The following is a 26,884-nucleotide window of genomic DNA, read 5'->3' on the forward strand; positions in this document are numbered from 1 at the left end:
AGGCCTGTCAGTAGGAGGCAGGGCCAGGCCCAGGCCCAGGAATTGTCAGATTTCTGGATAAATGTTTTCCAACAAAGCTATATATTGCTTAGAAAAGAAAAGAGCTCCCTTACAGAACACTTGACTGGCTCTGAGATAAGTCTGAAATACTCTTCTCTGCTTTCATTTTCAACTGCCTACACTGCTCTCAGAGTCACCAGAACTGGCACTTGGCTCAACAAGCCTCAAATATCTCTCATCTTTAACGGGCAAGGACTTGCATTATTTTTCTATAATTCATCAGATTGAGCTAATTCAAGGTATTATTCTATAACATATGTCAAATGTAACAAAATGATGCAAGTCTATTTTTATCCTTCATACATACAGTATACTCTGAACTTATATTGTGTGCACTTGATTTCAAACTGAGATTTTTGAACACCATTTTCCAAACGCAGTAGCAGTTTGCTGCCCTGGGCCGGCCAAACAGAGGAAATGAGGAATCTGATTTGTTTTATTTTAAGAGGAAGAAAAAAAAACTACTTAAGGCCTGATCCTGGTACCTTTTGAACAGTTAACACTTGGAACCTAAACTGTTTCATAATAAACTAGAGCTCCCTTTCCTCCCTCCAAGAAGAGACCCTTGGGAAGTATTTATTTAGTTAATGAATGTTAAGTAATTGTGTTTTACTCACAAAACAAAACAAAAAAAAAAACTTCTAGAAGATGCTCTTTGGGCTCCCTAGCTCTGCAAGGTCCATATGAGCTCCATCAGCCACGAGCCTGGAGCAGTAAACTGGGAATTTAGGGAACAATGTGACCACAAGCACTTCTCCAAAAAGAAAAACAACTCCCCTCTTGGCCCAACTCCAAAAGGCAATTGAGCTGGGTAAGGTCCAGGCTAATCTCTGAACAGCCTCTCTGCCAACTTTCTCCTACAGTCATTAGGTTTTTCAGCATGGGCTTTGCAAATGATCTAAAACAATTAATTAGTGCTTTTGAATTCACCCCATACCATTAATGAAACATTGCCAGACAGCCTCTGATAACATATTTCCAGAGCTCATTAAACGTGGCAAACCAGAGGACACAGACTCCCCAGGCACCCGAGAGGGCCAGGCTGAGACCTGGTTGTTGACAGTGAAGCCATCCTGGAAACGATCCTGGGGTGACAAAGTGGGGGGCTGCTGGGGTCAGGCCCTTAGGGTCCTCCACAATATGCCAGACCCTGCTCTCAAATTATATCATTATCAGGCTCTTAAAGTTCAAAATTATTCTTTCACCCTAAAGACATTTTTTTCTTCTAATGAGTGGAAATTCTTAATTTGATACTTAAAAGTTTTATATTGCTTTTAATCCACACCTCCACACCTCCATACCTCCATCCCCCGAAAGACTGGTTTTAATTTTTTAAAAGAGGGGGGGATGAATAATAGTTTTTAAAACTAAATATTAGAATAAATCTTGTCCCAAAATTCCCTTCTTTCAATCAAAGAGTCCTGCATAATCCACGATTTCCCACTCCCATAACCTCAGTCATGTGAGAAATCTTTCGATTTTTTTACTATTTAATGCCACACAGAATTCCAGGCTGCTCTACATGCATGGCCAGCAAGATAAACACATTTTTGGGAGGCCTAGAAAAAAGCTAGCAGGGGGGCAAGAAGTAAAAATGTTGTTGCATTCCTCTGGACTTTTCTGTTCCAGTTTCAAAAACAGAACGACCACCACCTGGGGCTTATAGAGAGCTCCAGGGCCAAACTTAAGCTGCTTATCGCTGCCCACCCACCCCAAAACCCAGCCCCTACCACCCCTACGATGACAGTGATGAGATCTGAGAAAGCAAATCAGAAAATTTTACAAACTACTCAGTGGCAAAATAAATAAACAAGTTATTTTAAAAGACAACTTTTCAGGCACGGAGGTTAAATCTTCACAGTGTCTTATCCCAATTTTCAATAAATATGATGTTCATGCTTAATAAATATCAATAACAACTTTGGGGAGTTTTTTCCCTTCTGTAAATTGTTAATTTTTTTAAAGTTCTAGCCTAGAATCTGATTACAGGAATAAAATAGGAATCAGTGAGGAAGCCAGAGCTAAAAACTAGAATGGTGGGGCTTCCCTGGTGGCGCAGTGGTTGAGAATCTGCCTGCCAATGCAGCAGACACGGGTTCGAGCCCTGGTCTGGGAGGTTCCCACATGCCGCAGAGCAACTGGGCCCGTGAGCCACAGTTACTGAGCCTGCGCGTCTGGAGCCTGTGCTCCGCAACAAGAGAGGCCGCAATGGTGAGAGGCCCGCGCACCACGATGAAGAGTGGCCTGCGTTTGCCACAACTAGAGAAAGCCCTCACACAGAAACGAAGACCCAACACAGCCATAAATAAATTAATTTAAAAAAAATACTAGAACGGCTCCAGCAGAAATGGGGTGTGCCCCACTTAACATTCCAGATTTTTTTAACACCCTTGTTAACCTACCTCAACTCTCCCTGTTATCCAGTCAGCTGGTACCATCCCGCATTACCTAGAGTCTCCTCAGCCACAGCTGCCTGCATCAGTGTCCCCATTACCTACTAAGTCACGAGGCAAGAAATGGGAAAAGGCAAAAGAGGCACATGAAAGGAAGAACTGAGGGAAAATTCCTTCTTCTTATAGCTACAGCCATTATTTCAAGGTGTGGCCCCAGCCAATGAAGATGCACCTGGTATTTGCAGGTGCACCACACCTACAGCTGGAGAGCTAAAGGTGTCTGTGGAGCTCACTCCTTCAAACCAATCTCCCTTCCAGCACATGGATCTCTCTGACCCAAATGAGTTCACTGAAAGGTTTTCAAGGTAGCTGTTTCAAAAGGATGCTAAAACCAAGCTCCCTTTATGACAGTAAGACTTTTTCTAGAAGGTATTTGCAGGTTCTGTGTTACAATTTGTGCATAGAGAAAACAGATGATCTATGCTGTCAAATGTGGTCCTCAGACCAGCAGCATCAACATCATATGGGCCTGTTAAAAAAAAATATGCATTTAGGGCTTCCCTGGTGGCACAGTGGTTGAGAGTCTGCCTGCCGATGCAGGGGACGCGGGTTCGTGTCCCCGTCTGGGAAGATCCCACATGTTGCGAAGCAGCTGGGCCCGTGAGCCATGGCCGCTGAGCCTGCACGTCCGGAGCCTGCGCTCTGCAACGGGAGAGGCCACAACAGTGAGAGGCCCATGTACCGCAAAAAAAAAAAAAAAAAAAAAAAAAAGCATTGAGTAATTAATTTAAAAAAATAACACATACAATTCAATGGTAAAAAAAATATATGCAGTTTGTTACCCCATGAAAACTGAATCTGCATGTTAACAAGATCCCCAGGTGATTCGTACGCACATTAAAGTTTAGAAAGCACTGGTCTAATGTCTGTCTGTTTTTAACTTCCAACTCCAAAAGCGAAATGGGCATACCACTCTCAGGCAAAAGCAATATGAATACCCATACTATAAAACATATTTTAAAGTAATTACTTGCTCTACAGAATAAAGTTTACTGTAAGTATCCAGCTCCTTGCTCACACCTAATATGTAATTTAATTTATAAAAATGAGTTTACACACAACACGCTTATTTACTAGGTAAAGCTGGATGCAACTGTATTTCTCTGAAACGCTAATTTTGCTATGAGAAGCAATTTTGCAAAAGGTGGTAAAACCGTCAAAATCCATAATCCTGAAAAACAGACCACATGGTGAATGAAAAGGATGAGACTTGGAAATCAGGACAGTAGGTAAATTAGGAAGAGAGGGTCCAGGCTTTTAAGACAGTGATTTTTCGAGGACAGTCATTCACAGCGCAAAGAGATTTTCTTTAGACAGTTTGGGGGGTTGTTCTGTGTTTTAAGATACAGTTTTTACTGTTACATAGAAGTAATTATCTTTACTATTAAGTTATGGCATAGTATTCCACTGATATATCTGTCTTTATAATCTCCTCCTCAAAAGGAACAAATTGAAAGAAAACCATAAAATCATTCTTAATTTCATAAGCATTTCACTCCCAAGGGTCTTGCCTCTAAAATCTGATTCTGGCCACCATCAGCTCTTGCCTCAATTATTACAATAGCCACCAGCCAGTATCCCTAAATGCACCATAACCCAACAGTCTATTCTCAACACTGCAGCCAGAGTTATCTTGTTACAATATCCTTCAGATCACACCATTCTGCTGCTCAAACTCTCCAATGGCTCTTTCTCACTCAGAGTAAAAATTTAACAATGGCCTACAAGGCTATATGCAGCCCTACACCTGTCCCCCAGGTAACCCTCTGACTCTCCACTCCAGCAGCCACCTGGCCTGTTTACTAGGACTTGGGCACTTCAGACAAGCTCCCACCTCAGGACCTTTGCATGTGCTTTTCCTTCTGCCTGGAGTCCTCGTTTCCCCAGATATCCACTTAGCTCACCTCCTTCAAAACTTCGTTCAAATGTCATCTTCCCAGTGAGTCCCTCCCTGATCACCTTACTTTAAATTATACTTCCCCAGGAGTAATTCCTAGCCCTGTTGCTTTTTCTCCACTGAACCTGCTAAAATACGCATAATTTTTTGTTTCTGGTCTCTCTCTCTCTTCACTAGAATGTATGCCTCAGGTGCACAAGAATTTTTGTCTGTTTTGTTCATTGCTGTACCTCCAACACCTGGAAGAGTGTCTAGAGTGCTCAGTAGATGCTTGCTGAATAAATCAATCAACACTTTAGGAAACAACCATGTTAGAAGGTGGAAAAAACTCATTATTTGCACTAACTCCAAAGTATCCCCTTTCTGTGCCACAGAAGCTAGCAAACTACCTGAAATCTGGTATGCACTCAAAGCTAATTCACCAGACTACAACCTCCCACCTAAACATAGCAGTATTTAAAAGTTGAAAGAAACGGTGAAATGATAAATGGTTCCTTCGTCTAAAAAAAGAAAGGGGCAGATGGGAGCTATGTGGCATTCTGTTTTACCAAGCAGCAACGAAATGCCAAAATGGGCCACACAGATGCGTCCCGCTGGAACAGCTCATCCCAGGAGCAGCTCTGGCACCACTGGAAGCAACAGAGCAGGAACTGACTCCAGAAGCAGGTGCTCTGCTCTCTCCTGAGGCCTTTGCTACCTGAGCATCTTTCCGGATGGGGCAGGAGGGTAGGGAGGAAGGGAGGTGCTACAACTCATGGCTCATCTATCGTCCAGACCAGGACTAAGTTATTCAGGCACATGAGGACAAAGGGAAGCAACATAAAGAACTCAGGGCAGGCTTATTGGAACTTTTTCCTTTTGCCATAACTATACCACTTATCGCTATATGGTTCCCTTCATTGCCCACAGAGAGAATAACTTTTTTTTTTTAATCAATATTTTTCTTTGAAGGCAGTAAGGTTTTCCACATTCTACTCTAGTGTTTTTGTTTGTTTTTTTTTTTTCCTTAAGATTTCTAGGAGTTGGCAGAATAGGACAGGAGAATAGCTGGGCCTCAGTCCCCAGAGCACCTGCTGCCTAGTCCTTGGAAGGAACATTCTGAGAGCAAGTGCATTTTTAAGCCTTCTAGAATTCTGCCTGATTTACAATGTCCTCTCAGAGAACAAAAATATGATTATATGGGACTTCAGGATAAATCTATTTTAGGCCACTCTGGCAGAGAATGTTTTAAAGAGAATGAAAGTCAGCGGTTCACGTGGACGCAGTGCCGGTCAGGCCAATCTTCCAAGACAGGCAAACTGTTCCACGCCTTGAGGCCCCCATGTGCAGGGCCGGTCCTGAGGGAAGGCACCACAGTGAAACACTTCCTGGAACCCGCCTTGTTCCTACAACACTTCCAAAACCAGCACTCGGAGCTCAGAGCTCCAGCAATGATTCAAGGTGGTCCCAGAGTAGGAAGGTTTAGTTATCAAAGCAAACAAGCCGAGAAAGCCTAATTTCCCAAATCCACAGTGTGTGAGAGTATAAGCCCTGAGCAATTAAACAGCTATGTGGTCACATACAGATAGCTCTGTCCTGATGGAAAAGTTGATCAGTGTTTACAAAAATGCCCCATCATTGGTACCCTAAAATAACCCAAATAAATCAACAATTCAGAAAGCTGGGTGGCAATGATACAGTCTAGGATAAGGATGCAAAGGAGAGGGAAACCTGGGTTCTGTGGACCTGTCTGACATCAAATCTATGTATAATCTTACACACACTCTTGGTAAATATCTTTCTCATACTATATGAACATCTGCTTACCCAACTATCTACTCTCCTTGCAAATGAAAAAGAAAAAGGCCTTTTATTTGATATCATATCATATTCCACCTCTGTGGGTGGAATATGCAGGGCAGGGTAATCTTTGAGAAATGAACTTGTATTTTTCTTGACTACAGCTAACGGCCCCAACTCTGTGTGTGTGGTGTGTGTGTGTGTGTGTGTGTGTGTGTGTGTGTGTGTGTGTGTGTGTGTGTGTGTTGTTTCTGTGCAAAACTAAAGAAAGGGAGGCAGGGACCTCATCGTGCTAGGGTGTGCATGGTCCCCCCCAAAGAGATCACTACCTAAATCACTACCTAAAATCACTACCTAAAATGGTATTCACTCTGGGACTTTTAATAACATTACTTTGCCTTTAAAATAAATAGAAAGTTGGCACCCTGGTGATAGCTGGCATCACAACTGACAAGATCTTTTGCCTATGTATCCAAAAGTGGAATTAAACACAAAAGTGGTTATAATAACCACCTATAAACAATAATAATCACAGACCAAATCAACTAGTTGTGTCCAAAGACTTAGGGGTTAGCAAGAGAAGAGCCTTTCGAATTTGCTTTGAACCTTCAAGTCTATTCCTCCTCTACCCTTCACATTTCCTGGTGGCAGCTCCCACCGGCACCCTCCCTCCCTTTCTGCCATTATGAGTTCCAGCCTCTGATCCCTCAGTTGGCAGAGCAGGGAAACCATGGCAGAACCACCTCTGCGGTCCTCAGACCACTGATCTCAAATCCAAGAGAGAGAGAGTGCCAGTTCCCTTTGGGCAGCACAATGGAAAGAACATGAACTCTGGGTCTGCTGCCATGCTGCCACTTACTCATCGTATGACTATTATTACCTAAAGGACCGTTTTAACTTTTTAAAAAATTTGTCTCTCACTATATATGACATTTTTCTTCTCTAAGCCTCAGTTTCATCATTTGTAAAATTAGTATAATAATAATGGTAAGGGTGGTGGCAGTAGTAATAATTACAAAAACAGTGATAATGATGAATACCTACTTCACTGGGTTTCTATAAGGATTAAATGAACTGATTAGTGCAAAGTACCCAGCAGAGCACCTGGCTGCATTGTTTCAAGAGGTGCTGAGGGGCGCACTAAGACTCAACAGTGCAGTTCATCTGCAGAAGTGTGCTGGGTTCGGTTCGATCAAGAGGCAGACCAGCTTTCTAAATTGCTTACTTTCTCTAAAGCCCCTTACTCCCATTCCATAAGTGAAGAAAACAACCCTGCCCACCCAGGGACTGCTAGGAGAATCAAATGAAACACTAGACATGAAAGCATTTTGGAAACAATAAAAATAAAATGATATTATTATGTTTAGCCTCCCCTCAAGGCTGCCAGCTTGTTCCATTCCAAACCAAGTATTAACCAGCTAGTGTCTCTGCTTGCTGTCCTACGGACCCGAAGAGTTCAGAGATTTCTTAGCAGGAAAATAGCTCCAACTAAAAACATCTCTGTTTTCCTGTGGACTGTACCTGGAATTCCAGGTACATCCTGGAATAAAGATAAAAAGAAATGAGTTCGTTCAATAGAAATAAATGTGTGTGCGGGTCATAGGCAAGCATCTAAAAGGATACACCTAGGCACCAAATGGAAACCACGGAATGAGGGAGACAGCCAAGCCATCAACACTGGCCAGCACAGAGGCCAGCAGCGTTTCTGCAGAGTTCCCCTCAGCAGCACCCCTCTGGCCTGACACAAGGGACCAGTAGGGCACAGACAAGTCCATCCCCTCCTACCAAATTGTTTTCCCTGAATTCTCCATACATGCCTCTTTTTCTCATTATTAAGGCTCCTGGGAACACAGCCCTACCTAACTCTGGCAAGCCTCAGAGGCAGCAGCTAATATTTTTTAAAGATGTGTAGCAGAACAGTTTTTAAAGTGAAAACTTAGTGAGCCTTAAGCCCACAGGAGCAAGCATTTACCTTTATAACTTCCCACTTTTCTTAGATACATTACAGGACCTAAGATAAGGCACTAAAAACCTAAGGTAATTTCTAATCAGAAGGCATTATGGTCCTTACACAGTTCTTGTTCACCAAGAGCATGGCCCTCTCTCCCCACATGCTGTACAATAACCAAGGAACAAGCGAGGGAAGGAAAAGTATGAGTTTTGTCAAAGCAACCACTAACCCTGGGCTGTGGCTTCTGCCTCCGCCTCCTTCACCCTCAGCCACAAGCAGGGAAGGAAGGCTTTCACTGAAGGCCCACACGCAGGCACCTACTGTTCCAGCTCAGGCTCATTTTAGGTGCTGTGCTCTTCTCCTCCCTGGCCGCGTGTCTAAAGGAGGACTTCACCCCTTCTGCTGCCAAGAACTCTACAGTAGAGCTCCACAGCCCCGTCAGTGAAAGAAGAACGCGAATAAAGGCCCATTACTTGAGGGTCTTTCCATTCTGATGACTTACATACGTCTCTTCTGAGGCCAAAGAGGTTTCATCTGGTTCCAGGATGTCTCACTGGTGGCTACTCACCTGGTATTGAATCAATCAAGGGAAGAGGCTCATTCATTCCCCACGGAGTGTCTCCTACGTAGAGGCTCTAGTGGAGTGGTGGATGGGCTGGAGTCTAGAGCCAAATTGCCTGGGTTCAAGTCCCTGCTCTGCCACTTATTAGATTTTTTTTTATAAAATGTATTTTTTTTAAGATTTATTATTTATTTATGTATTTATTATTGACTGTGTCAGGTCTTAGTTGGGTACGCGGGATCTTCACTGAGGCACGTGGGATCTTTCGTTGCAGGGCGCAGCCTCTTCGTTGTGGCGTGCAGGCTTCTGTCTAGCTGTGGTGTTCGGGTTTTCTCTTCTCTAGCTGCGGTGTGCAGGCTCCAGGGCACGTGGACTCAGTAGTTGTGGCACGCGGGCCTAGTTGCCCCACGGCATGTGGGATCTTAGTTCCCTGACCAGGGATCAAACCCGCACCCACCGCATTGTAAGACGGATTCTTTACCACTGGACCACCAGAGAAGGCCCACTTATTAGTTACTGAGTCCCAGTTTCCTTGTGAGTAAAATGCAGATGATGATAGTAATACTAATACCACCTCACAGGGTTTTCTTATAAAAACAAAATAAATTAGCTGGCAGAGATCAAGCCCTAGCTGAATGTCAGCCTATGTGCCAGGCACTGTTGCCTTTGTAGCCAAGAAGGCCATATTCTCAGTCTAACTTTGGGAGGCTGCAGTTTGAATTCTAAGATTAAACAGTGCATGCTTTTGGCTACAGGGGGATGGAAGAAGAGAGAATCCAAACCTCAGAATGAAATCCACAGCCTTGTTCTCACATTTGAGGTCCTCCACAATCTACCCCCATCCTTCCTTCCAAACAGACCTCCTCTACATTCCCAACCAGTTCTCTGGGTCATCCGTTCTTTAAAACAACATCAAGCACCTAACTGCCCTGTTCTGTACTAAGCCCTGTTCTCCCCTCTGCTCACCCCAATGCCTTTCGCCTTCTAGATTCTGCCTGGTCTTCAAAACACAGCTCAACACCTAGGCTTCCACAAAGCCCTCCCCAGCTGCTCTAATCCACCCTCCTGACCCCCCTGAGGTCTTCTGGCTTTTCCTCACCATGCATTGATTATTTGGTTATATTTTATATGCCGAACTAAAGTATAAACAACTCAAAAGAAGGATGAATCTTACATTTCTTTCTATATCCCTAAGTGACTAGTACTGTGCTTTGCACTCAGTGGAGACTCAGTGAATAAGTGATTTACTTGACGCTTCAAAAGGGCACAGATGACACACAGCAAACCCATTATCATTTTTTTGAAACACCTTTCTGATCAAGACTCCCTCATAGTGTAGAGATTAAAGGCTCAATCTGTAGACCTAGACTCAGTAGGTTCTTGGTTAAATCTGCCACTTAGTAGTTGTAGGACCTTGAGGAAGTTACTTAACCTGTCTATGCTTCAGTTTCCCCATCTATAAACTGAGAATAAACAAAGAACCTACATTTCTTAGGGGAGTTATGAGGATGGAATGAGATAATACATTTAAAGCACTTTGAACAGGGCCTGATACACAGTAATTAATTAATTATTATAAATATTCATTATTATATTATCTTCTACTATCTTCTTGAAATTCAGCTCATGCAGAATGCCCCAAAAAAGTATTTTGCAAAGTATGCTGAGCCTATACAGAAAGCTACTGGATGTCAGTATTATATACAAAACATTTCTCCCTTCTTCTTCATTCATTTGGCCCGTCAGCTTGTTCAAAAAAGCATCTCTACCTCTGTACTATTGATCAGTTGCCTCAGTTTGTTATAAAATCTGTAATTCTACTGTACCTTCAATCTTACTGTACACTTCAGCAAAGCTTTCAGTGTGTACACAACTCAAAAAAAATTTCTACCAGTGGCTGGACAGAGGAAGGAAGGTCTCAAGCAAAACTGATTCACTATCGAATACATCAAGGCTATACAGAACCACCAAACTCACCACATTCCCATGAAGTACCTTCTTAAGTTATGTTTTTTCATCAATGAAAGCAGAAAATTCTGCCTCAAACCCACCAGGTATAATTATACATCTTGTTATCAAAACAGCACATTTTTCCATCAAGCCATTTCTCTCTCTTTTTTTTTTCCTACTACTTTTCAGTGAGATTTTAATTAAGATAAGTTTTAATACACAGGCTAAAAGGCAAATAACTTCTCAATCATGAGACAAAATGAAACTGCTGACAGAGAGAATGGGCAGTTCAAATTCACACACCAGCATTCAAAAAAAAAAAAACTAGCAACTTTCTCTCAAGATATTTGCAACAAGGAGGACATTCTGCTTTCCAATCTCATAAACCAGCTTCTGCAAACTGGCTTCCACTCAGTCTGTGCCTGCATATGACTCCTGGTCTGAGTCAACTGGAGCATTAATGGTGGTCCCGCTTCTTCAGTATAACGCAGAGGTGAAGAGCAGAGTTGTGACTAAGTGAGCTCATGAACTAAGAATATCCTTGCTCATTGTTAGAGGCTATAATTGTTTAGCACAGTACCTGGCTGCAGTGCACACTCAATACATGGTTATTATTATCACTCTCATGTAATCTGTATGTGCAATTCAACAGCTAAAACCAAGAGGCTAATCATTTTTTAAGTCAATGTGTTTCCAGAACTGGCCCAACAAATTAGTTCTATGTAGCTCATTATAGAAGAGACACAAAGCAAATTATAACAAAATAGAGCAAATTAAGTTTCCAAATTTGTTAAGTAACCCTGATTGCCACACTAAGACCTTGCCTAGGGGATCTGACACTCTTATTTAAGCAACAATGTTCCAACCAAATCATTTGCTTCTTCTCATCTCTGAGCTCCCATTCTGATGGCCTCTAGGAAGCACAGTGTATTTCTGTACATTTTTAATTTTTTTATTTTGTTTTGTTTTGTTTTGTTTTTGGTCACACCACGTGGCTTGTGGGATCCCAGTCCCCCAACCCAGGCCCTCGGCAATGAAAGTACAGAGTCCTAACCACTGGAACGCCAGAGAATTCCCTCTGTACTTTTTTAAAAATTACTTTTTTAAAAATTACCTGAAATAGGCAAAATTAAATATTTCCTAAGTAGCCCATGCTAGGAGTGCTACCTCTATGTAAAAGATCTATTTATTTTGTAATAAAGAACAAAAAGCCTTTCTTGAAATTCTTATTTACGACAAGAAAGTAAATGTAATCAATGCATGTAACAAAATTAAGTGGTATTAAACCGCATATTTGTTCTCTAGCCACCTCAACACTGAAGGTCAGTTAGGTATCTGTGTTACTGACATTAGAATGTCTAGCACTTGTCTAGTAAAATATAACATGGGCAAACATACTATGTATCTGTAGAGTAGTCAAATATTTTATTTCCTTGAAGAACACAAATACTCAAGTTTTATATAAATATCCCATGTCCTAAATGTTTCTAGACTGAAGAGACTGAAGAAAAATATATCCAAAAGAATATAATGAACATGCAATTTATATTATGCAACTTACCTGCAGTTGCTAAACAGGAACTCATCAGGGCAAACATGGCAATCACACAATGAGAAGCCATTTTTATTTCTCCAAAAGTGTGTCCCGTTCAGTCACCTCAGCCTGCAGTTCTTCAGATTATAAATAATCTTTGCAAATTGGAAGTGGCCTTAAAATCTTTCTTGCCAATTTTCAAATTGCCTATAAAAATAAACATTTTAAGAAGAAAACTTAATGCAGGTATTTCTTTTGATAAATACACATGAAAGTGAAATGAGGAATTTCTAAAAAGTATAAGATAAATTTATCTTGTGTGCCTAGACAGCACTCAAGCAAATGTTGGGGGTGCAGGGGAGGTAATTACCTAATAAAGAATTTTATAGCAAATACTTCTGCAAATACATGCTGTTTTGACATTTTAAATCTTTGGTTTTACATAAAATTTTCAAGAATATAGAAGAAAATCAAGGTACACCTATAATATAACATCATCAGTTATAAAATAATCAGTGACACTTGATACATGAACTCCCTAGTGCCAGCAAAAAAACACAAACAACTCTGATTAGAACTCAATCTAAGATGCAAACTATCATATATAGGATGGATAAACAACAAGGTCCTATGGTATAGCACAAGGAGCTATATTCAATATCCTGTGATAAACCATGATGGAAAAGAATGTGAAAAAGAATATATATGTGTATAACTGAATCACTTTGCTGTACAGCAGAAATTAATACAATCAATAAATCAGCTATATTTATTTAATTTATTTAATACAATTAATAAATCAGCTATATTTCAATAATTTTTTTTTAAAAAAGAACTCAATCTAATGTTATAGTGACAGAGTTATCACAGGGATCAAATTGAAACACATTGAGAGTCAACCTGAAAAAATAAAGAACCATTAAAAGACAAGATTCTTATTTCAACTGTTTGCCAACATTTTAATAAGCAAAAATGTCTCTCCCTGTCTCTCAACCCCATCTGAGACTATCTGGTTGCATGACTAGAGGATCCAGAAGGTCTTTTCTAAACTTTTCCTATCCAGAGCCTTGAATGGTGAGTTTTGTGAAGGTTTGCTGAACTGGAATATCCTCCTATGGCCCTAAAGATCACCTCATTTAGACACTCCAAAGTATTTCCAGCCTTATCTCATTGAGCCTGGCACAACCCATAGAAGGTGCAATTCAACAAATGTTTACAGAGCACCTACTATGTTCCAGGCGTTGTGTGAGGACATGATTCCTGTTAACAGGGAAAAAAATTACCCAACAACTGGAAAAAAGTATAAAGACCCTGCCTGATCTAAGCCCTGGGCAAGGCAAGATCACAGAGTTTCTAGGACCCACCTCAAAGAGCTAGAGATTGCAGCCTTGTTACTCTCATCCAGAAAATTGCATCCCCAGAACCAGTTTGCTACCTTTAGAGACAAAGCCAGTTTGGGCACTTGTAGATACAGTAGAAAAATATAAAAACAATGGAAAAATGAGTTTCTAATCAAATGGTCTCAGTTCACTGCATCGATTGTTAAGAGAAAGATATTTAAAATGGTTTCCTACAGTAGTAACACTAATGGCCTCTGAGAAGGAGAGAAACAGGGTGATTGGGGGACAGTGGTGGGAGGGGGCAGGAACCTTTTCACTGAACTCCCATTTGGGTTTTACAGGTATTACCTACCCAGAAATAACAATAAAGTCCTAATTTCAAAAATAAATTTTAGATATGCTTTAAAACTAAACTATTACATATGCAGGAGGCACTGCAGTTCAATCTTGGTATGACAGTGATTTTAAAAGCCTAGTGTGAGTAAATATAGATTATGATGGCAGTTAAAGGTCTGCCTAAGTGTGGATCCACTCTGCCACCTACCAAATGGGTGATGTTGACCACAATACTCTTCATGCATGAAACTATCCTATGGACTGCCATGAGGATTAAAGCAGTTAATATATATACATTGCTACAACAGTACCTAGCACATAATAGGCAATGAATAAATGTTAGCTATTATTATCATGCTTGTCCATTCCCTTTGAGGTATATTTATAACAAGAAAGTGGAGAAAGTAGGTTGTGATTATTGACATAATTCTTAGCTACTGAAAAACCAGTTTAGTCTTTTGTTTGCTGCTAAATAAACACTACAATGGACACAAAAAGGAGATAAGCTAAAGAGTGGAATCACTAAGGGAAAAAAATTGCCAGTCAAATTGAGGCACAATCCATTGGTGGCACAATGGTCTTATCTCAAAAACTGACTAAATTATAGACACAATTTTGGACACCATAAAATTGACTTCAATCATCCCTTTAAGTCCAAAATTTCTGTCACCATAATTCCACATCACCTCAGATGTAATGGAAGTCTCCTCTGTTAACCTAAAAGTCAATGACAGCAAAGAGAATTTGTCCCTATTTTTTTCCCTTCAAAGAATTAGATTTCCTGGGTTTCCCTGCTGGCGCAGTGGTTAAGACTCCGCCTGCCAATGCAGGGGACACGGTTTCGAGCCCTGGTCAGGGAAGATCCCACATGCGCGGAGCAACGAAGCCCGTGCGCCACAACTACTGAGCCTGCGCGCCTAGAGCCCATGCTCCGCACCAAGAGAAGCCACCGCAATGAGAAGCCCGCGCACCGCAAAGAAGAGTAGCCCCCGCTCACCGCAACTAGAGAAAGCCCGCGCACAGCAACGAAGACCCAACACAGCCAAAAATAAATTAATTAATTAAATTAAATTTTTTTAATTAGATTTCCTGAATGGATCAATAAGAAAAACTCTAAAAGAATATGCTATTTCAACAAATGCTAAGGGCAACTTTTATAAAGCAAAACCCTGTAAGGAGATTTCAGAAGAAGATGACTTCCCAGAGGATTTTTATGGTGCACACAATCTATATAACCAGCACGAGGCTTGTGGGAATATTTAATGAGCTTGTATCACCCCCTGCCCGCAGCTGCAGAGGCTCTGTGGAGCTGTGCACGGTTAATCTGGGGCTTAAACCAGGTCTGAATGAACCTGTGGAAAAGAAAGGCAAATGGTTCTATTAAAAATGTAGACTGCAAATTGCTGACAAGAATATTGGGTAATTATTAAAATGCAGCAATTACAGATACAATAGAGCCAAGCTAAACAGTTTGATGCCCAAAGGCAAACCACAGCAAGTTTACACCGGATCTTAAAACATCTCCAAGGAAGTCCAAGACAAGTTGAAACTTACATACTGCTGCTTCAAACAAAGAGGGAGCTTTTCTTCTTTCAGCTTAAAAGTCCCTCCATAATGTAACTTGTTCAAAAAGAAAATAAACTGCACAGAATTTTTGTCTAATCTTCCCAATGTGGTGACAGGATCCTAAGGCGGAGGAGAATAAAAAAAGGAAGCATGTCATTCCATTCAGTGGAACTCCAGTTTTGGCCAAGACTTGCATACATCAGCGCCTTAACACACGACTTAGGGATCAGTTCCCCAATTAGAAGAATGCAGGATGATCAAAGGCTTTGGAAAAGTCGCAGATCTTGAATAAAACTAGGGAAATACAAACTCTTCTCCTTCTCTGATGTTATATCACACTCAGTCTGCAAAGACCAGGGACTCGCCACTCTGGTTTTCTGACCTCACTGTATCTCTTTGGACTTTAAGAACTAAACTCTTCCTTTAGAATATAAATAGGGTACTCTGAAATCTTGAATGAACAATTTGGGGTCTACTGTGTAGTAGTCATTTCACCCACATTTCAAAGTAATGTATTCCATTCAAAGGGTACCAGAACTTATAGTATCCGCAAATGAACAGAACACAATTCTGAGAGGGACTTTAACGGATTTTTTTAAAAAAGGAATGTGATACTAATTCTTCTAATTTCCCCTGTATCTATTTCTAAGGCCATTAAACTGTGTGCTGCCCCACATTCTCTAGTGATCCAACAGAATTCACAGGGAAAGACCAGGATAAGCTGAAAACCCCTACCCAAACAAGTCCCAAAAACCATTACGGGTTAAACTAATGTTCAAAAGGAATTGATTGGGAACAGTATTCCCTGAGTTGACCAGGATGTCTTTTAAAGAGAAAATCTTGCTCTGTCTTAGTGGAAAAATGTGGTGAAATGATGTCTGGCAATAGGCTAAAAGCCAGCAAGAAAAATTGCTAACTTCCCCTTAGATGGCTAACACAGTGGCTATGAACATGAGATTATTCAAAATCAGAACTTAAATTAGCTTCCAGCCAATCAATTTCTCAATTAAAAGAATTAGCATGCTAAAGATAACATGAACAGCTTTTAAAGTTAGAAGAAGTCAACAGGATTCATGGATGAAGAGGAGCCCAAACTCCAAGCCCAGCACTTGCCCCAAATAACAGGGCAGAGTCAAGACTAGAAACCAGGTTTTTCCATGACCAGTATCCTACCTTGCAGTTCCAGGTCTGTTGCCACAAACTAGGAACCATTTTCTCTCCCTCCATACTCAATCTCTGGAAACAGAATTTTTTTTCGAAGAGAGGGGGAAGCCTGCCATGGCTGCCACCAGACATTGGTACTTCCATGTTGACATATGTACTCTGCACAAATCATTACTGATCACAAACTATGACTTGACTTCAGGACTGTGGGTGGCGGCTATAATAAATAAACAATCCTTGGTGATGTTGTTTGACTCAAGTTCTGTGAAGATGAAGCACAAATCTTTGCACAATCATATCTTAACACTAAGACTGTTTAGCCCCCAACAAGGAAAATATTCAACAAATGTGAAGATCTTAAAGACAGAGATATATTGAGTGGAATAAAAAATGGCCATTCCCTAAACTCAAATAGTAAATAACACCTGATTTTCTGGTACCTTCAATATGAAAAGGTTTTCTAGCAGATCATTAAGTTGTTTCTAGTCTGGTCATTTAAGTGAATTTTTTTGAGAAAGGTATACTGTTAAGTCTGCAAATGGTTAAGTAAAAGCTGGTAAAAGAATTGTTCTGATGGATATTCAACATGTTATTCAGGGGATTTAGAAAAGAGGCAGGGTGGAGGACATCAATATCTAGCTTGGCAGCCTGTAAAAAGGGGTGTGCAACGTGTAGAACAGATACTGTTGTTTGTCCGATGACATTTGGATGCCCTTTAAGACTTGTACACAGAGAGAGCAAAGCCACCTTACTGAGTCGCAACTCTCAGATTTCTCTACTACACAGAGAAACTAGCTACTTCCAAATCCCCATTTTCAGACAGATTTGGCACAAAGAGGAGAAAAATCCTGGATTTGGATAAGAAATCTTTGGAATTGCATCTAAGTACAATCAATATTCAATAAATATTTACTACTAGGAGCCAGGCACTGTTGAAGATACCAAGGATATAGTAGTAAAAAAAAAAATTGAGCCAAAAATCCTGCCCTCATGGTGCTTATATTTTAGTAAAAGTAACACCATTTAGTACGTTAGGCAAGATATTTAATTTCCTGAGCTTCATTTCTCCCTTCAGTAAATCTTTATTTATTGCTTACTCATGCCAGGCAATGGGAATATAATGGCCATGAAAAGAGACATATTCTTTTACCCTCATGGGCTTAAAGTGTGGTGGGATAAACACAAATATGTAATTATACACTATGATAAGGGCCCTAAAGAAAAGGTATCCACAACCTGAAGGATAAGTAGAGATTTAAAAGCTCTGGTGAAGGATGACATTACAGTAGAGGAAACATTACAGGTCACTGATGCTGAAGGGAGCATGGCTGCAAAGCCAAAGGGAAAAGAGAGGAACAGGTTCAAGAAAGAGTTTAAGCAGGAAAGTGGAATGATCCGATTATGTTTTTAAAGTTTCCCTGGTATAGGAACTATGGAAAACAGTATGGAGGTTCCTCAAAAAATTAAAAATAGAACTACCATATCATCCAGCAATTCCACATCTGGGTATATCTTTAAAGGAAGTTAAATCACTGTGCTAAAGAGATATCTGCAAACCCATGTTCACTGCAGCATTGTTTACCATAGCCAAGACATGGAAACAACCTAAACGTCCATTGATGAATGAATGGATAATGTAAATGTGGTGTGTACACAATGGAATATTACTCAGCCATAAAAAAGAAGGAAATCCTGCCATTTGCGACAACATAGATGGACCTTGTGGGCATTATGCTAAGAGAAATAAGTCAGTCAGAGAAAGGCAAATACTGTAGGACACATATGTAGAATCTAAAAAACTGAACTCTTAGAAACAGAGAACATATTGGTGTTGCCAGAGGTGGGGGTGAGGGGTGGGAGAAATAGGTGAAGGTGGTCAAAAGGTACAAACTTCCAGTTATAAGATAAATAAGTTCTGGGGGTGTAATGTACAACATGACGACTATAGTTAACAATACTGTATTGTATATTTTAAAGTCGCTAAGAGAATAAATCTTAAAAGTTAACACAAGTAGGGAATTCCCTGGTGGTCCAGTGGTTAGGACTCCATACTTCCACTGCAGTGGGCACAGGTTCAATCTCTGGTCGGGGAACTAAGACCCCACATGTTGCATGATGCAGCCAAAAAAAAAAAATGTTAACATGAGTAAAAAAAAAAAATTAACTATGTGAGGTAATGGATGTTAACTAAACTTACTGTGGTGATCACTTTTCAATACATACATACATCAAATCACTGTGTTGTAGTTTATGCAATGTTATGTGTGAATTATATCTCAATAAAACTGAAAAAAATTTTAATTAAAAATAAATAACAATTTCCCTGGGTACCATGTGGAGAAGAGACTGAAGAGAGCCCAGAGTGCTTGGATGTTCAGTTAAGACTCTGACAGCACGTCAGATAAGAAAGGTGGTTTGGATCAGAATGGAGCCTCAGTTTCTTCATTTGTAAGAAAATAAACTAACCTTACGTACATCACAGGGCCGTTACAAGAATCAAATGAAATTGTACACATAACAGCATAAAAGCTATCATTACTTATCATTAGCCGGCAGTCTCTACAAAAGAGAATTATCCTGAAGCCTAAGAAAGTCCCAATATTCTATGGCTGCCAGTGGAAGGGGAAAAAAAAGGATTACTCTTGAACTACCTATACTTGTGGATAGGAATTCCACATGAAGACCCAGTAAAGGAAGGCAGGAAGCACAGAGGGTACAAGATGTGCAGAGAAGCTGGGCTCTGCTCTCCCCTGCCCCTCTAGGGCCTGGCCCACCCTCATTCCTGTTGGTTACACAGAGTATAACCAACACATCTCTGGCCCCAGCTGGGGCTGACCTTCAGTCAGTCCTTAAAAGCCCTCTGTCTATCCCAAGCACAGCAGACCTCACTGCCCAAGGAAAATACAGCAAAGAGGGGAGGGTGGGCATGTACACATCTCACAAGGTTGTGAAGACCAGGTTTTGTTCAAGTTCACAAACTAGGACAGATTTTATTTATTGATTTATTGATTTATTGATTTTGGGGTGAGTTAGGTCTTCACTGCTGCGCTCAGGCTTTCTCTAGTTGCAGCGAGTGGGGGCTACTCTTCTTTGCAGTGCACGGGCTTCTCATTGTGGTAGCTTCTCTTGTTGCAGAGCATGGGCTCTAGGCGTGTGGGCTTCAGTAGCTGTAGCACACGGGCTCAGTAGTTGCAGCTGGTGGGCTCTAGAGCGCCGGATCAGTAGTTGTGGCACACGGGCTTAGTTGCTCCGCGGCATGTGGGATCTTCCCATACCAGGGCTCGAACCCGTGTCCCCTGCGTTGGCAGGTGGATTCTTAACCACTGCGCCACCAAGGAAGTAGGACAGATTTTTTTACCCACCCGTGCAGTATTCCAGGAACTACCTTTCACATTTAATATTTCTGCATCCAAAGATTTCCGTTGCTTATAATTTTAAGCTAGAATTAATAGAGAACTATTCTTGGGGTTCCAAACCTGGCTTACCCAGATGTCTTACACTGGACAAGTCATTTAGCCTCCATCACCCCCTCATCTGTAAAATATTAATGATATTTTGATGGTAATATATGAGACAGAATATGGGCATGATACCTAAAACAACACCTGGCCCACACAGTACATTTTTTAAAAATAACAGTCATTGCAGTTATTATGATTAAAATACATCTAGTCTTTGGGAAAAAACCAAGCAAACTACCAGTAACAATATAATATAAATAACAGTTTAGGGGCTTCCCTGGTGGCACAGTGGTTGAGAGTCCGCCCGCCGATGCAGGGGACGCGGGTTCGTGCCCCCGTCCGGGAAGATCCCACGTGCCGCGGAGCGGCTGGGCCCGTGAGCCACGGCCGCTGAGCCTGCGCATCTGGAGCCTGTGCTCCGCAACGGGAGAGGCCACAACAGTGAGAGGCCCGCGTACCGCAAAAAAAAAATCACAGTTTACATCAAAGTTTGTATTAATTTTAGGATTAGACTTTGTCATCTAGAGTTTCAAAAATTCCCTTCATCACCAAAAAATGATTCCAAACCTAATGTAAGGTATTAGTCCTAAAGATAGTCCTAATATTGCAATGCTGTTCCCAAAGGGTAGTAAAGCTGCTGCCTCAACAGCTCTGGTGTTAAGTTACAGGGATCCGGCTGAACGGCCCTCCTCAATTCTACCTTTTGATTCCCAAATTAGCTGCAGGGGTTTAGCCTGGGGGCTGCGGAGCTCAGCCTGGCACTGCCACCAAACTAACCCAGCTGCCTAGAGAAAGGAATCGGCTATCACCAGAAGGGCTTATTAAATCACAAAGCTGCAATTATTCCAGCAAAGTCAGCACAGCTGAATATTCTCAGGCCCTAGCAAGCGCCAAGCCATTAAAAAAAACTTTGGGGAAAAAAATTTTTAAATAAAAATAAAATAAAACAAAAAAAAAGCCTTTGGGGAAGCTACACCTTCTAGACCTCCAATAGACTATTTTGTACAATATGTACTAATTTACTAAAATATTTGATTCACATCTTTATTTATATTTGCAGGGATTCTGCAAATATATGAATTTAGAATAAACACTCCAGCAACAGACTATTTTGCTAATCACAATTAAGCACATTTTTTAATTCCTCTCACTGACTTCCAATATAAAATTCTTTCTCTTGAGTGGGGCTAATCCCTCAACAGATACATTTCAATCACTTAACTGATATTATTTAGTAAGGAAAGGGCTCAGCAGCCCAGGCATTGTGAAACATTAAGAATTAAAACCCTTAGATGGTTGCCCACTGCGGTCAGGATAAAGACCAAAACACTTTGCATGGTTGCTGGGTGTTGCCAACTTAATCCCACCTCATGTTCTGCATCTTCTCCAGCCATGCTCACCTTAATTCAGTTTTACCCAAGGGCCAACCCCTTTCTTCCAGAAGCGATGTTCACGTTTTGCAACTCAATGACCCTCCATGGTCCCCCTAATATGGTCAATTTCAAACACCTTCAAGGCCTCAGGTCTTTGTATAAGCATTACTTCTTTAAGGAGGCCTCCTCTGATTCTCTCGAAGTAGAACGTAGTACAATTCAACCCTGTTGGTAAATCTCCATGTAATTATTTCCTTCCGGGTATGGTTTTTGCACTCATCTGTTCACTCCAGAAAGCGGGATGACAGTCTCCCTGGCTCACCTGGCATATAGTAGGCATCCAATGAATGTACCATATGGATCGCAAGTATAAAATACTATCTTGTACATTAAAATGAGAAACAGTATGAAAAGATGGTGAATTATCAGAACATTTCTCAATAATAAATGATAAGCCAACAAGTAAGAGTTGAATATAAGAAAGAACCTACACAGCAGGCAGCCTGAAAGGGACATGAGAGGCAAGAATTCTGGCATCAACATGTGTTACAAGCTCAGACAAGTCACTTCATTTGGAGCTTTAATTGCTTCATCTCTAATATGAAGAGATTAAACAAGAAAATCTTTTATTCTCTACCTTACTTATGATTGCCGTTATAAGGACTAACAACTAATTCTGAATCTCTCCTATAAAATGAAACTTCAAACACACTTGTGGAAATCTGAAATGCATGATCATGTAATGGCTAGCAGGAATGACAACAACACTAGAAAGTATTATCCCAGAAAAACATTCAACTTGACAATGTATGTATAAATAAAATACTAATACTACACTAGCTATTTTTTAACACACAACTTACAAAACAAAAAAAATTTTTTAATGAATTCTCTTACAAGCAATGCAAGCAACCACAAAACCTGAATTTTGTCAGCTCTGCCCATTTCATAAAAACTGCCATTTTGGGGAAGATCTAGGGGAAGATGGCGGAAGAGTAAGACGCGGAGATCACCTTCCTCCCCACAGATACATCAGAAATACATCTACACATGGAACAACTCCTACAGAACACCTACTGAATGCTGGCAGAAGACCTCAGACCTCCCAAAAGGCAAAAAACTCCCCACGTACCTGGGTTGGGCAAAAGAAAAAATAAACAGCGACAAAAGAATAGGAACGGGACCTGCACCAGTGGGAGGGAGCTGTGAAGGAGGAAAGGTTTCCACACACTAGAAGCCACTTCTCGGGCGGAGACTGCGGGTGGCGGAGGGGGAGGCTTCGGAGCCGCGGAGGAAAGAGCAGCAACAGGGGTGCGGAGGGCAAAGCGGCGAGATTCCCGCACAGAGGATCGGTGCCGACCAGCACTCACCAGCCCAAGAGGCTTGTCTGCTCACCCGCCGGGACGGGCGGGACTGGGAGCTGAGGCTCGGGCTTCGGTCGGATCGCAGGGACAGGACTGGCAGAGTGAACACAGTCTGAAGGGGTTAGTGCAGCACGGCTAGCCGGGAGAGAGTCCGGGGAAAAGTCTGGAGCTGCTGAAGAGGCAAGAGACTTTTTCTTCCCTCTTTGTTTCCTGGTGCGCAAGGAGAGGGGATTAAGAGCGCTGCTAAAATGAGCTCCAGAGACGGGCGCGAGCCGCGGCTAACAGCGCAGACCCCAGAAACGGGCATGAGACGCTAAGGCTGCTGCTGCCGCCACCAAGAAGCCTGTATGCGAGCACAGGTCACTCTCCACACCTCCCTTCCGGGGAGTCTGTGCAGCCCGCCACTGCCAGGGTCCCGGGATCCAGGGACAACTTCCCCGGGAGAATGCACAGCGCACCTCAGGCTGGTGCAACGTCACGCCGGCCTCCGCCGCTGCAGGCTCACCCCACATCAGTACCCTCCCTCCCCCTGGCCTCAGTGAGCCAGGGCCCCCGAATCAGCGGCTCCTTTAACCCCATCCCTGTCTGAGCGAAGAACAGATGCCCTCCGGCGACCTACACGCAGAGGCAGGGCCAAATCCAAAGCTGAGTCCTGGGAGCTGTGCGAACAAAGAAGAGACAGGGAAATCTCTCCCAGCAGCCTCAGGAGCAGCGGATTAAATCTCTACAATCAACTTGATGTACCCTGCATCTGTGGAATACCTGAATAGACAACGAATCATCCCAAACTGAGGAGGTGGACTTTGAGAGCAAGATTTATTATTTTTTTCCCTTTTCCTCTTTTTGTGAGTGTGTATGTGTATGCTTCTGTGTGAGATTTTGTCTGTATAACTTTGCTTTCACCATCTGTCCTAGGGTTCTATCTGTCCGGTTTTTTTGTTTTTTGTTTTTTTTTGGTATTTTGCTTTTTAAAAAAAAATTTTTTCTTAATAATTATTTTTTTATTTTAATAACTTTATTTTATTTTACCTTACTTTATTTTATTTTCTCTAATCTTCTTTCTTTCTTTCTTTCTACATTTTCTCCCTTTCATTCTGAGCCGTGTGGATGAAAGGCTCTTGGTGCTGCAGCCGGGAGTCAGTGCTGTGCCTCTGAGGTGGCAGAGCCAACTTCAGGACACTGGTCCACAAGAGACCTCCCAGCTCCACGTAATATCAAACGGCAAAAATCTCCCAGAGATCTCCATCTCAACACCAACACCCAGCTTCACTCAACGACCAGCAAGCTACAGTGCTGGACACCCTATGCCAAACAACAAGCAAGACAGGAACACAACCCCACCCATTAGGAGAGAGGCTGCCTAAAATCATAATAAATCCACAGACACCCCAAAACACACCACCAGACGTGGACCTGCCCACCAGAAAGACAAGATCCAGCCTCATCCATCAGAACACAGGCACTAGTCCCCTCCACCAGGAAGCCTTCACAACCCACTGAACCAACTTTAGCCACTGGGGACAGACACCAAAAACAACGGGAACTACGAACCTGCAGTCTGCGAAAAGGCGACCCCAAACACAGTAAGATAAGCAACATGAGAAGACAGAAAACACACAGCAGATGAAGAAGCAAGATAAAAACCCACCAGACCTAACAAATGAAGAGGAAATAGGCAGTCTACCTGAAAAAGAATTCAGAATAATGACAGTAAAGATGATCCAAAATCTTGGAAATAGAATAGAGAAAATGCAAGAAACATTTAACATGGATCTAGAATAACTAAAGATGAAACAAGCAATGATGAAAAACACAATAAATGAAATTAAAAATACTCTAGAAGTGATCAATAGCAGAATAACTGAGGCAGAAGAACGGATAAGTGACCTGGAAGATAAAATAGTGGAAATAACTACTGCAGAGCAGAATAAAGAAAAAAGAATGAAAAGAACTGAGGACAGTCTCAGAGACCTCTGGGACAACATTAAACGCACCAACATTCGAATTATAGGGGTTCCAGAAGAAGAGAAAAAGAAAGGGACTGAGAAAATATTTGATGAGATTATAGTTGAAAACTTCCCTAATATGGGAAAGGAAATAGTTAATCAAGTCCAGGAAGCACAGAGAGTCCCATACAGGATAAATCCAAGGAGAAACATGCCAAGACACATATTAATCAAACTGTCAAAAATTAAATACAAAGAAAAAATATTAAAAGCAGCAAGGGAAAAACAACAAATAACACACAAGGGAATCCCCATAACCATAAGGTTAACAGCTGATCTTTCAGCAGAAACTCTGCAAGCCAGAAGGGACTGGCAGGACATATTTAAAGTGATGAAGGAGAAAAACCTACAACCAAGATTACTCTACCCAGCAAGGATCTCATTCAGATTTGATGGAGAAATTAAAACCTTTACAGACAAGCAAAAGCTGAGAGAGTTCAGCACCACCAAACCAGCTTTACAACAAATGCTAAAGGATCTTCTCTAGGCAAGAAACACAAGAGAAGGAAAACACCTACAATAACAAACCCAAAACAATTAAGAAAACAGGAATAGGAACATACATATCTATAATTACCTTAAATGTAAATGGATTAAATGCTCCCACCAAAAGACACAGACTGGCTGAATGGATACAAAAACTAAGACCCATATATATGCTGTCTACAAGAGACCCACTTCAGACCTAGGGACACATACAGACTGAAAGTGAGGGGATGGAAAAAGATATTCCATGCAAATGTAAACCAAAAGAAAGCTGGAGTAGCAATTCTCATATCAGGCAAAATAGACTTTAAAATAAAGACTATTAGAAGAGACAAAGAAGGACACTACATAACGATCAAGGGATCGATCCAAGAAGAAGATATAACAATTGTAAATATTTATGCACCCAACATAGGAGCACCTCAATACATAAGGCAAATACTAACAGCCATAAAAGGGGAAATCGACAGTAACACATTCATAGTAGGGGACTTTAACACCCCACTTTCACCAATGGACAGATCATCCAAAATGAAAATAAATAAGGAAACACAAGCTTTAAATGATACATTAAACAAGATGGACTTAATTGATATTTATAGGACATTCCATCCTAAAACAACAGAATACACATTTTTCTCAAGTGCTCATGGAACATTCTCCAGGATAGATCATATCTTGGGTCACAAATCAAGCCTTGGTAAATTTAAGAAAACTGAAATTGTATCAAGTATCTTTTCCGACACAACGCTATGAGACTAGATATCAATTACAGGAAAAGATCTGTAAAAAATACAAACACATGGAGGCTAAACAATACACTACTTAATAACGAAGTGATCACTGAAGAAATCAAAGAGGAAATCAAAAAATACCTAGAAACAAATGACAATGGAGACACGATGACCCAAAACCTATGGGATGCAGCAAAAGCAGTTCTTAGAGGGAAGTTTATAGCAATACAATCGTACCTTAAGAAACAGGAAACATCTCGAATAAACAACCTAACCTTGCACCTAAAGCAATTAGAGAAAGAAGAACAAAAAAACCCCAAAGTTAGCAGAAGGAAAGAAATCATAAAGATCAGATCAGATATAAATGAAAAAGAAATGAGGGAAATGATAGCAAAGATCAATAAAACTAAAAGCTGGTTCTTTGAGAAGATAAACAAAATTGATAAACCATTAGCCAGACTCATCAAGAAAAAAAGGGAGAAGACTCAAATCAATAGAATTAGAAATGAAAAAGGAGAAGTAACAACTGACACTGCAGAAAAACAAAAGATCATGAGAGATTACTACAAGCAACTCTATGCCAATAAAATGGACAACCTGGAAGAAATGGACAAATTCTTAGAAATGCACAACCTGCCAAGACTTAATCAGGAAGAAATAGAAAATATGAACAGACCAATCACAAGTAATGAAATTGAAACTTTGATTAAAAATCTTCCGACAAACAAAAGCTCAGGACCAGACGGCTTCACAGGCAAATTCTATCAAACATTTAGAGAAGAGCTAACACCTATTCTTCTCACTCTTCCAAAATATAGCAGAGGGAGGAACACTCCCAAACTCATTCTATGAGGCCACCATCACCCTG

At 41.1% G+C, this 26,884-nt stretch overlaps 1 protein-coding gene across 7 annotated transcripts in view; it reads right to left on the bottom strand.

Moving 5' to 3' along the window:
• The window catches only part of TGFBR3 (transforming growth factor beta receptor 3), a 205,164-nt gene that overhangs the window by 160,933 nt on the left and 17,347 nt on the right, over positions 1–26,884 (bottom strand). For 6 of the 7 annotated variants that reach the window (XM_079902214.1, XM_079902217.1, XM_079902215.1 and 3 more), the window contains exon 2: positions 12,214–12,393. In XM_079902214.1, the coding sequence (XP_079758340.1) occupies positions 12,214–12,274 (61 nt within the window). In that variant the 5' untranslated portion in view covers positions 12,275–12,393. Of the gene's footprint in view, positions 1–12,213; positions 12,394–26,884 lie in introns of those variants that run through there. The other variant, XM_079902220.1, reaches the window with a different exon arrangement.

Source organism: Stenella coeruleoalba (genome assembly GCF_951394435.1).
Source record: "Stenella coeruleoalba genome assembly, chromosome: 1".
In the NCBI taxonomy this organism is placed as follows: domain Eukaryota; kingdom Metazoa; phylum Chordata; class Mammalia; order Artiodactyla; family Delphinidae; genus Stenella; species Stenella coeruleoalba.